The sequence below is a fragment of the Prionailurus bengalensis genome, chromosome A1 (genome assembly GCF_016509475.1).
Source record: "Prionailurus bengalensis isolate Pbe53 chromosome A1, Fcat_Pben_1.1_paternal_pri, whole genome shotgun sequence".
In the NCBI taxonomy this organism is placed as follows: Eukaryota; Metazoa; Chordata; class Mammalia; order Carnivora; family Felidae; genus Prionailurus; species Prionailurus bengalensis.
Window position 1 is genome coordinate 90,921,199 of NC_057343.1, and position 12,540 is coordinate 90,933,738.

A 12,540-nucleotide genomic window follows, 5' to 3' on the forward strand; every position below is an offset into this window, starting at 1 on the left:
CAGTACTTATATCTGACAAAGGATGTCTATTCAGAAAAAAAAAAAAGAAAAGAAAAAATGACTGACTACCTGATGGGGAAATTAGCAAAATAAACATACAGGCATTCTGCACAGCAAAGGAAACCATCAACAAAATGAAAAGGTTACCTACTAGAGACCTCAGGAAGGTGGTGGAGGAGGAGGATGCTGTGCTCACCCCCTTCCATAGACAGGTCCAGGCACTGACAGAACAGCTCTTCCATAGATAAAGACATAAGGAAATCACATTGAGGATAGGAGGGACAGAGCATGGGTAGGGAGCCAGACTCCCAGCAGAGCAAGCCACAAGCAGGAGGGGTATAATAGGCACAGAGGTCCTCCCTGAAGAATGAGGTGATCACTCCCCACATCCGGCACCCCTGGGTCTGAGGGCCCACACTGGGAAGATGAGCCCCCATAACATGTGGCTATGAAAATCAGTGGAGACTCGGCAACACCTGGGACCCCAGGACACCTGGAGGACTATAGGAATTTGAGACTGCTCTTAAAAGGCCGGCATGCTATGTACCTCAGCCCAAGACCCAGCTCAGAGGCAGCAGTTTGAAAAGCACCTAGGTTATATGTGAAGATTTACTAACTAATTTTAGGGCATGTGCCAGAGGGGCAGGGATCTGCAGAAACTTTCTTTGGGAACAGAAGTGTTTTGGGGCACCATTTTTCATGCCCTCCTTCAGCCTAGCTAGCCAGACACTTGTGGGAGCTCGTTCTCTCCACCTACCTTGCTAGCACCACTCACCCCACCTGGTTTTCACCCGTAGAGCTGCCCCATCCAACCCTCCTGCCCTAGCAGGCACTCCGCCAAGGCAGATCTCACCCTGCCACACCTGGCAGGCAGCCTCAGTTCAGACTAGGGTCCCCCACAAAGCGACCACTGCCACACCACACCTGGTGAAAAACAGTGCCCCCCAGCAAAGCAGCTCCTGCCCCAAGAAACAGAAAAGCCAGCCCCACCCACCAGCACTGTGCCAGAAGCTGTGGCTGGGCCCCTGAGCCAGCTGCACTGGGAGCTAATCACACCCACCAGCACGCCCACAGAAGCTACCACTGACCTCTCAGCCAGCTACACTGGGAGCCAGTCCTGCCCAGCAGTGTGTCCTCAGTAATTGCAACCAGTCATTGCAGACAGCTGGGCTGAGGGCCAGCTGTGCCCACCAGTGTGCTTGCAGCAGCTGCAGCCTCCCACACCAGGGGCCAGCCTCACCCATCAGTACACCCACAGCAGTTGTTACCTAGCCACAGCAGGAGGGTGCTCACAACCAACTCAGAGGACATCCCGGAAGTGCCTGGCTCTGCTAACCCGGGAAATTGCACTACTGGGCACAACAGGATGCCTTCAATGCAAGGCCACTGCTTTCACGACCAAGAGACTTTGGCTGACCTACGTAATACATAGAAACAAACACAGAGAGTCAAACAAAATGAGAAAACAGAGGGATATGTTAAAAAAAAAAAAGGCAAAACATCAGAAAAAGAACTACATGAAACAGAGATAAGTAACTTACTTGATAAAAAGTTCAAAGTAATAGTCGTAAAGATGGTCACCAAACTTGAGAGCTGAGTTGATGAACTCAGTGAGAACTTCAACAAAGGCATATTTTTTTCATAGTTATTTATTTTGAAAGAGAGAGCACAGGCTGGGGAGGAGCAAAGAGAGAAAGAGAGAGAGAATCCCAAGTAGGCTCCACACTATCAACATGGAGCCAGACGCAGGGCTCGAACTCAAGAACCATTGAGATCATGACCCAAGCCAAAATTAAGAGTCAATGGCTTAATCAACTAAGCCACCAGGTGCCTCAGGCATAGAAAGTATTTTTCAAGGGGTGCCTGGGTGGCTCAGTCAGTTAAGCTTCCAACTTCGGCTGAGGTCATGATCTCATGGTTCGTAAGTTTGAGCCCCATGTCAGGCTCTGTTCTGACAACTCAGAGCCTGGAGCCTGCTTCAGATTCTGTGTCTCCCTCTCTCTCTCTACCCCTGCCCCACTCACACTCGGTCTGTCTCTCTCAAAAATAAATAAACATTAAAAAAAATTATATTAATATATTTTTTAAAAGGAACCGTCAAGAGGCACCTGGATAGCTCAGTCAGTTAAGTGTCTAACTTTGGCTCAGGTCATGATCTAGAGATTTGTGGGTTCAAACCCCACATCGTGCTCTGCACTGACAGCATGAAGCTTGCTTGGGATTCTCCCTCTCTCTCTGCGCCTCCCCTGCTTGCATTCTCTCTGTCTCAAAATAAATATATAAAAACTTAAAAAAAAAGAACCATCAAAGCTAAAGAACACAATAACTGAGATGAAAAATACACTAGAGGGAATCAATAGCAGATTAGAGGATGCAGAAGAATGGACTGTTGTTGTGGAAAGTAACCAAGCTGAAAAGCAAAAATAATAAAGAATTTTTAAAAATAAGGATAGGTTAAGGAACCTCTGGGGCAACACCAGGCATATGAACACCCACATTATAAGGGGTCCCAGAAGGAAAGGGTGGATACAGAAAACTTATTCAAAGAAATATTAGCTGAAGACATTCTCTTTTTTTTTTAATGTTCATTTATTTTTGAGAGGGAGGGAGAGCATAAGTGGGGGAGGGACAGAGAGAGAGAGAGGGGCAGGGGGCGGGGGAGAGAGAGAATCCAAAGCAGGCTCCAGGATCTGAGCTGTCAGCCCAGAACCCAACACAGGACTCAAACCCACCAACTGTGAGATCATGACCTGAGCCAAAGTCAGATGCTTAACCAGTTGAGCCACTCAGGCACCCCTGAAGACTTTCTTAACTTGGGAAAGGAAACAGACATCCAGGTCCAGAATACAGAGAGCCCCAAACAAGCTGAAGCCATAGAGGTCCATGACAAGACACATAATAATTAAGATGTCAAAGATTAAAGTTAAAGAGAGAATTTTTAAAACAGCAAAAGCAAATAGTTATGTACAAGGGAAACCCCTAAGGCCATGAGCAGATTTTTCAACAGAACCTTTGCAGGCCAGAAGGGAGTGGCATGACATATTCAAAGTCCTGAAATGAAAAAAAAAAACAAAAACAAAAAAACCTACAACCAAGAATACTCTATCTGGCAAAATTATTCAGACTTGGAGGAGATATGAAAAGTTTCCCAAACAAACAAAAGTTAAAAGAGTTTATCACCACTATACTGGCCTTATAAGAAATATTAAAGGGATTTTTTTTTAAGCAGGAAAGAAAAGGCCAGAATTAGAAGAAAACACGAAAGGAAAAAGAATTCACTAGTAAAAGCAAACATATAGTAAAAGTAGTAGATCGATCTCTTATAATGCTAGTATGAAGGTCAAAAGACAGAGTAATAAAATCAATTATATCTCCAAAGATTAGTTAAGAGATACACAGAATAGAAAGATGTATAAAATGTGACATCATGTATATCAAATGTGGAATGGAGGGAAAACGTGTAGTGCTTCTAGAAGCACACACACAGAACATGCGCGCACACACACACACACACACGGAACACACACACACACACACACACACACACACACACACATATACCAGGCTCCTCCCTGAACAGGTATTCAGGTGGAAGGTACAGAAGGAGGCCTCTACAGATTGCAAGGCCCTGGGTAGAAACCTTCATATTTGCAAGGCACCAGGCAGCTTTTGCTTTCAAAAGCTCCAAGGGTTAATCTCATAGGGACCCGAACATTGGGATTTACATGTTTCTAATGTGCTCAAACTAAGGGATGCCCAAATCCTTTCCATTTCTCTCATGGTAAGATCCCCAAATGGAAATTCTTTAGAAAATATGATGCTTTGAAGGTAATGTGTCTTCTTTCCTCCGAGCTACATGGGAAATGGAGGCCTGATGACCTATTAAGTCTGTGTTTCCTGTTCCTTTTCCAGGTGGTCACTTCTTTCATCGAAACTCCTTGTCTCCTCGGAGTCTGGTGTATGAAAGTGAATTCTCCACAATCGAACCCTCTTTGGACATGTATGATGAGAACAAAACCTGATTTTTCTAAATGGGCTCTGGGGGGTCACCTCTTTTGTGATTTGATTTATGATCACCTTTCTTATTTTGTATTCTTCTGTCAGTGTCCATTGTGGAAGAATGGCAGGGCTTTCCAAGCACAGATTGGGGCTCAGGGTTAAACTGCAAGGTTCCCCCAAGGTGAGGCTTTGAGGACAGTGTTATTGTCCAGGTGACCTTGGAGCACTGAAAACCTGTCCAAAGCTGGGCCAGGAATATGGGTCCCAACAAGCCTGGCTGTTCCCGGAGAAGAGCAGGGGCCCCGGGGTCAATGTTGCATTGCAAACATGTCTCTGAGTAATTACATGCATATTCTGTGTCAGGGTGATGTTAGGGTTTTTAAAATACCTTTTGTGCTCCCCACTTACAGTGCGTACTTAAGCTTGCAGGTGACACTCCTCACTGACGTGGGGCACAAGTTGCTGCTACGTGGCCCACTCTCTATCTTCCTGTCTCTTCTCCTACTTTCTGTTGAGGAGCCTCTTGCCAAAGGTTCCTGAGAGAAAGGCTTGCCTTTCGTCCCTCCTCTGAGACTACCACCCAGCACACCACAGTGGGGCTGCCGGCTGTGCAGGGCAGGCAGTCTTGCTCGTTGCCATTTCCAGCCCCCCTCCTAGAGCATGACACAGGGGGCCGAGTGCTTTTGTGACCACTGAAGCCCTGAAGGCCCTGACCCCGAGGCCTGTGGACTTGTCTGCTTGGCATCTGCTGAGGTGTGAGGAGAGGTGGGCCCCACGAGGACAGCCTGGCAGTCTTCTCTGGATGACCTTGGAGTGATGGCCAATGGGTGTCAAGCCCAGAACAACTCTGAGTGTTTTCTTGAGATCAGACCACCTCCTTGCTGTTAGATACCAGATGAGCACCCCTCTTCAGTCTTACTAGTCTGACCCAGTTGCCTCCTACCAGCCTTGGCATGAAGAAGGCACAGGGGCTTACAGAAAAAGACACGGTGGCCAGCATGGCGGACATCAGGGACACACGTGCTCACCCCACATGCCTGGAGATGACATCGAGTTAACGTCACAAGAAACATGTACGTGAAGAGTAATCCCAGCACAGAACCACGACAAGCAAATCTGTAAAATTGACGCCTCCTTTTTGCTCAAGGACACACTGCAGATCAGCCTGTTTCTCCTATCAGTAGGAGCCATACAGAGATGTAAATGTGTTCAGGTCCTAGATCCTTCTTATGACAATGGAAACTTCAGCCTCCATATGCTTACATCTGGCAGCAAACCACTCAGACCTGTGACCCCCCCCCCACCCTGTGATTTTTTATTAACTCTGTAAAACAGAAATTCAAGGTGGACACTTGCCGTTTTTCCCTGTGCAGCTGGCTTCTCCCCTTTAAGTGTCTGTTCTCATCACATGTTGCTAGGATGCCTCAAAACACAGTTGCGCCCCCGAGCAAAACCCCTCAGAGAACCAGGGTGGTGATAGCCATTGGAAACGTCACCTCCCAGTGACCAGTGGCGTTATGTCCATAATCATTTGAGGCTAGAACAGTGCAGGATTTTTAAGGTCTTAGCAGCTTTTTCTTTTTACCTTTAACCAAGGGCTTCTATTTGGTTCTTTTTTTTTCCTTTTTATTGTCTTTGTAGTACAAAAAAATTTTTGATAAACAGTTTCAAGAAAGCACTGTTCAGAAAGACACATTTGCCCCACTGGCTCTGTGGTGAGGGAATGAGTCTCAAGGAGATTAGAACTCAGTGTTCCAGACACACACCCAAGTTTGTGTTTGCTTTGGCTCATCCAACAGGGAAGATGGCTCAATTCTGACCGTGTTGTCTGTACCATGACCTTGTTTTCCTGCACCAGAACTGAGATCCCAGCAGGGCACTCTCTTCTGATTTGTATGGTCTCACAAAAGCGTAGACATTAAATTTTACTCAAGACATTCCTTTACTGAAAAGGAATGAAGTGACCTGAGAAAAAATTAAAAACTCAGACCCCTAAATATCTACGTATTAAAACATATTTGAATTTCTGGTAAATCTAGGACACGCCTTCACTGTCAAATAACCAAGGAGGCATTTCTTACAGGGGAATTCACTCAGAATAGTGCTCTGGGTCCTAGCTTGACACCTTTTCCCTAAAAATTGAGGCCACTCTTCTGCTCGGCTACAGAACGTCCTGCCTTTGTCAGGAGAGACAGTAACTTCTATGTAGAGGTCATACACTCCGGGAATAGCAATATTTGTCCCAAATAACAGCCTCTTTGCTGGCAGCGGTGCTGGAGACTTCTCTGTGGAGCCACTCCAGGGACCCCAGAGAACGGGGTAGGGGTCTGGGTGAGACATCCTTCTCAGCACCCCTACCTCTGAGAAGTTCGAGGTTTAGAAGCAGTTTATTGGCCATACAGGCCTGGTTGGGGTTATGGAGAGACCAGACCCTCTTCCCCAGCATATGAGGATCTCAGTTGTTCCAAGTCTTACAGCCACAGTGGTTATTAGCCAGGAAGTGTAGATAGCTTCTGAATGTTTTTTTTTTTGTGTGTGGGGCAGGGAGGGTTACTATTTGAAGAACAGAAGGGACAGAGGAACAAGTCGCTTACACCGCAAACCTTCTGTCCCTCCTGCGGACTGCTCTGAGCTGGGCCTGGCTCCCACCTCTTCCTCCCAGCATGGCCTCCACCCCGTCCCCAGGCCGTGCCCGGTGCAGACCTCTCAGAATGCACCGCAGGATACTTGTGGAGTGGGGTCTGGGGTAGGCATAACCATCACCTGATCAGCCAGGAATTGGGTCGTTACAGTTAAAATGCAAACACTTAGGATTTGGTTGTGTTTCACTTCCGGAGTGAGCAACTGCCCATAGCCCTCTTTTGCTGATCCGTCAGGGAGAGGGAAGAGGCCACTGGCCAGGAAACAACAGAAGGGCCAGGCATGGCATCACCCAGTGGTGGGTGGGTAGTGTGTCTGTCCAGGGCTCCCGGCCTCTGCCCCCTCAGGGGAAGACCAGCTCTACTCCTGGGTGGTTAAAGACACCTCACCAAGTCTGGTGAGGCCGGCTTTTGAAGGAAGGCTCCATTCCCCAGCCCCTCCTCAGGCCTGACTCAGAGGAACTGCCAAGGGGCGCGCTTCCCTGAACACCCATTTGGACTGTACTGCCAGCTGCCCTGCTGCACCCAGCAGCCCAGCTTCCAAAACACGCAGTTGCTAAGGGTTTAAACAAAATAAGGTTACTGAATTTGACTGACCTGAAATTTCCTATGGGCTTTGTAAACTCTTCTCATATTCTTATTACCCCTCACACCCCATTGTTTCCATGATCTCCCGTTAAATGAAACTGGTTCCCAAAATGCTGTCTCCCCATTAACCTTTATCACTTAGGCTGTGGTTCTGCTATAGGCAAACAAGGAGGTGGTGTTAATGTCAGGTCGCCCTGACAAGCAGTTGCTGTTCCTAAATGTCATGGAACAAAAACACTGGTTTCCAGGAAGTAGAATTTATAAGGAAAAGAGTAGGATTACGAGGCTAATTTCCTCAACAGACCTTTATTCAGTTCTCACTATTTGCTACACTCAGAGTTGAGGGGGCTCCAGGGATCATGAAGACTTAGGCTGTTCTAGAACACTGGCCAACTGCGCTGTGAGGCGAAATACGATGACGGTGAGTCATGGAGAGGGGGGTTTCCCCGGGGTGCAGAAGGAGGGGCACCAGGCAGCCATGAGAAGGCAGGATGGGAATGCACACTGCCCCACCCCATGAAGACGAGGGATGAGGAGCAGGAGACTGGCAAGGGCATGGGTCTCACTCCCGGGACTGTGGGGAGGGCCCACATCTCTGGGAAAGAGCGAGAGTGGGGAGGGTATGGACCAGAGAGGCACTGCAATGCCCAGGTGCTGAGGCCTGCCCCAGGGCCGAGGGCTTCACTGTTAGGCCCGAGCCCGGGGTCCCACCAGCCTGAAGAGGAAGTCCAGGTGACCAGTCTCGGTGACCCGGTAGGTGTTGGTGGGACCCAGGGAGAGCCCCTGTGACGACACTTTCCACCTCCCTCTAGTGGGAGGCCTGGAGGTGTAGCTCTGGATCTCAGGCAGCCTGAGGTAAGGAAAGGGCGGTCCGAATTCCTGGGAAGCTGTGTTTGAAAGGAATAGGTCACCTAGACCTACCAAAGTAGCCCCCATGTAATCCCTGCCCCTCAGATGCCCCAAACCTTCTCCCCCCTCTCCCCTTCTCCTTCTTTCTCCCCCTCCCTCCCTCCCTACACCCTACACCCCTACACATACACACAGGTGTGTACACAAGACACACGCACTCACACACATATACACTCACAACAGTTAGACTCCCCAGAGAGGCTGTCCAGCCAGGCCTGGCGTTCCCTTCATTCAGATGATGGTGGGAGCCAGAGTGGGGCTGAAATTGCCCAGTGACATGAGAGCCAGGCTTGGGAAAAAGCCCTGGGGACACCAACATTTAAGGGATGAGCAGAAGGAGCAGGTGTCGGCAACCAATTTAGTTTAAACCAGTGGGTGGGACTTCCCTCTTCAAGAAAGGAGGTGATGGCTTGAGGGGCGGAGGAGTTGGCCCTCACTCACTCCCAGAAACAGAGTTTGGACTGATTGACCTGAGCACTACTCCCAACACCCGAGGAAAGGATCATTATCACAGGGCAACTGTTAGGACACCCACAGCTTGAAAGAAGTGTCTTCCCTGCTAAGGGCACTTGTCACAAGGGGGGTGCGTCTGCTTGTGCCTTGTGGCCTCATTGGTAAATCATTCCAAAACCTAGTGGGAAAAGGAGAAAATGAGCGCATATGTTCACATGACATCCATGGATGTTTCGCAAGACTGGGAAACTTACACATTTTAAGTCTCGTAACATCAGAGGAAATCCAGAAAGAAGGATACGGAGGTAAGGTGCCTGTGTTGGCTGCATGGAACTGTGCTTTGCTTACCATCCTGCGAAACAGCAGCAAGAGCCAAGTGTGGCAGAAGGGGGAAAGGTCTCCCCTCCCCTCCATGTCCCACTCTGAGACGGAGACCCTAACTAGCTGGCGTCTTCCCCGCCCCCTCTCTAGGGCTCCACCGGGGTGCTGGTGGAGTCAGGAAGGTTGCCTTCTTTCTTAGGCGTATCCTGAAAGATCCCCACTGACTGAGCCTTGACAAGGAGGGCCCAGTTGGCACCCTAGTAGGCAGGGGGTGATATCAGTCCCCTGTGATCTCGAGAGCTGCATCCCACCAGCCAGCCTCCAGTGACTGTGGAGGGGAAGGGGTGCCGGCAGCCTCAGCTACTTAGAAGGACGACATGTCTGCACCCAAGACTTGGCTCTCACTGTCTCACGGTCTAACAAGGCCCCATGGGGGCCCCCAGCCCACAACCCAGGACTTACCTGGGATTTGCCCTCTGGCAGTTCACTCTAGCGCAAGCCTTTTTTTTTTTTTTTTTTTTTTTTTTTTCTGTTTTCTTCACTCTGACTTGGGGGAGAAGGAAGATACTTTGTGACAAAAAAAAAAAAAAAAAAACAAATTTTCAATTTTGAATTTCATGCAAACTTCAGTATTAAACTTTCAGAAGGATTCAGTGCTGCTGGAATCCCTCAGACCTTCTTCCTGGGCTTTCCTAGTTCCTCCCATTGAATCTTCTACATGCATATACCACAAAAGACCAAGGTTCGAGGTGGCACCAACCGGCCTGGCATCCTGAAAGGAAAGAGTTTCTCTGAAACAGCAGGCCCAAGGAGCGTTGCCAGGGGCCCAGAGACAGCTGCCAGAGCCCCGGTGCTCAAGCCAAGGGTGGTGTTGAGAATCAGCAGAAGCGCCTTTATAAACCACACATATTCTCCTTTGGTGGAAAAGCCAAGAGCTGGAGGAAGTCATTGGCACCCTTTTCTTTGCCGCAGTGGATCTTGAGTCTCCTGGGACACAACCTTGAGGATCCCCGGCCCAGTCGAATGCTGGCCTGAAACGGCTCATTTCCCACCAGTCCACTGTCATCCGCTTGGGTGGGCACATGTGTAGGGAAGACGCATGTCGGTTGGTCATCTGGCAACCCTGGCTGGCCTTCATCAGCTCCTTACCCCCTCCACAATCACCCTCTCTCCAGCTCTCTTTAGGACTCTCAGCAACTGTCAAAAGCCCCAGATGATCGTTCTGAGCTATATTTTCACAAATTTAACCCAGCACAAAGTGGATCCTAATTTGTTTTCAGAATTACCCTTCATCCACAATTAAGTCCAAGTGTATTTACACTGTGTGATATTAAAGGACTATTCTAGTGACTGGTAGGTACTGAGCTGAGATGGCTATAAAGACAAAAGGTGGGGTGGGGGGTAAGTAGACTCTAATATCCAGGCCATTTCTTTCCCTTCACTCAAGTAAGCTGTTGCTAAGCAGGTTACCTGCCTGCTGACTGTATGCTGTGTGGACAAAGTCAACTAGCTGTGGCTAGTGTCTGCGTCCCCAGCACCTTTACTGGGTACCCAGCCTGAAATGACACATGTCTTCCTAGAGAGAGCACTGTGTCCTACATCCCCCTGGCTTGCTGAGCCAACTGGAGTAGGGGCGCCCTTGGCTGGTGCTTGGGGCCAGAATCTAAAGCCAAGTCTAAAGCTGAGAACGAGAAGCAGGGTCCACTCCCAAGTGGCTGTGGCTCTGCCTAAGGAAACCTGACCAGTGTGATCACAGAAGCAAAAGACTCCAAGCTATGAAATGCTATTTGGGGTATGGGGAACAGCGTCACCTACTAGAATAGTCTTCTTCCTGTACAAGAGAAGGAGTTGGTCCAAACTGAAGGCTACATATGTCACAATTGTTTTTGACCCTCAGTAGCTTTTGTACTCATATAAAATATTAAAGTTACCCCTTTCATATTTGGGTCATTCACAGAGCTCTCTTATTCTGGGTTCCTGCTAACTATGCACAACATCTCAGAGGATGGCATACAAAACTATTTTTCTAACTGTAGCACAGGTAATTTGGGGTGGGGGAGGCTTGGGATATACCTAAATGTGGCAAATGACTTATCTTCCACCTTGAGGGATGAAAGGGAAACTATGCACTTGAATTTTAACTCACCAATGGATAGCTTGTGCCAGAAAAAACATACATCAAATAGCCCAAAAGCAAAATTGATCATTTGCTTCATTTGGGGGCTCACTGTAGGGGGAGTTACTTTGTCTAGAACACAGATTACCTGCGAGTAAAATGTGAGCTGATTATTGGCAATCAGATCTTAAAAGCCCTTTGAAATGTCCTGGGCAGCACAATGGCCTAGGTCCATATGGTTAATGTAAGTATAATTAAGTAGTGAAATGGTATGGTATATACCTATATGCTGATAGTGTATACCTGTATGTGTGGGATTTGCTAATATAACCATTTCAATAAAAACCTACTGAAAAAGCTGCTTTGTCCACATTGAGTGCTGTTGGTGGTAACCTGCATCAGTGAGGGACTCTTGGCTGAAGTGGCAGAAACCCCAGACAAAACTGGCTTAAGCAAAAGGGGAATTTAGCAGAGCTAACGTGACAGGGGGAACCTTGTGCATGGTCTGACCCTCATACATGGACACCAGTTCTCATTTGCTAGCCTGCTTCCTGCAGGGAGACTCCAGGCTCAGGCTCAGGGTGGTGGTAGCCCCATCAGCACCAGAGCTGGCCCACTTCCCCAGGAGGTAATCCAGAGAAAAATGGGACTTCTTTGAGGCTGACTGGCTTGGTTGGAGGCCCATGGCCATCACTGAACCAGGTAGTGTGTTACAGATAGTATGTGCCAACAGCCGAGGCCATCATGGGCTCCACTTTTGCAGCCCCGGAGTGCACGTGGCCTCACCTGAAAGGCAGGAGCTGAGAGTTCTAAGGTGTGGTTTCCTCAGCAAAATCACAATGCTGCACGGGAAGAAGTGGATGTTGGGGCAGAAGCCTGGGTGCCTGGGCAGCTCAGTCGGTTAAACATCTGACTCTTGATTTCGGCTCAGGTCATGAGCTCACAGTTGGTGAGACGGAGCCCCACATCAGGCTCCAGGCCAACAGCACAGAGCCTGCTAGGGATTCTCTCTCTCCATCTCTCTCTGCCCCTCCCCTGCGCGCGCTCTCTCTCTCTCTCTCTCTCTCTCTCTCTCTGTCTAGAATAAGTGGATAAGCTTTAAAAAAAATTAATTAAAATGGGCAAAGGATATAAATAGACATTTCTCCAACAAAGATGCTCAAATGACCATCAAGCACATGAAAAGATGCTCAACATTGTAAGTCGTTGGGGAAACACAGATCCAAACCACATGATATACTACTTCATACCCACTAGGGTGGCTGTCATAAACAAGACAGACAGTAACGGGTGCCTGGGTGGCTCAGTCGGCTAAGCATCCAACTTCAGCTTAGGTCATGATCTCACACTCTGTGAGTTCGAGCCCTGCATCAGGCTCTGTGCTGGCAGCTCGGAGCCTGGAGCCTGCTTCGGATTCTGTGTCTCCCTCTCTCTCTGCCCCTCACCCACTCACACTCTGTCTCTCTCCCAGAAATAAACATTAAAAAAAGTTGTTTAATAAAAAAAAAAAAGACA

The 12,540-nt window shown here is 48.5% G+C and overlaps 1 protein-coding gene across 1 annotated transcript in view; it reads left to right on the forward strand.

Annotated features, from left to right (window-relative positions):
• Positions 1-11,384, forward strand: part of RNF130 (ring finger protein 130) — a 140,511-nt gene extending 129,127 nt beyond the window's left edge. The window contains exon 8 of the mRNA XM_043585335.1: positions 3,913-11,384. Within this exon, the coding sequence (XP_043441270.1) occupies positions 3,913-4,022 (110 nt within the window). The 3' untranslated portion in view covers positions 4,023-11,384. The remainder of the gene's footprint in view (positions 1-3,912) is intronic.
• The last annotated feature ends 1,156 nt before the right edge of the window (positions 11,385-12,540 follow it).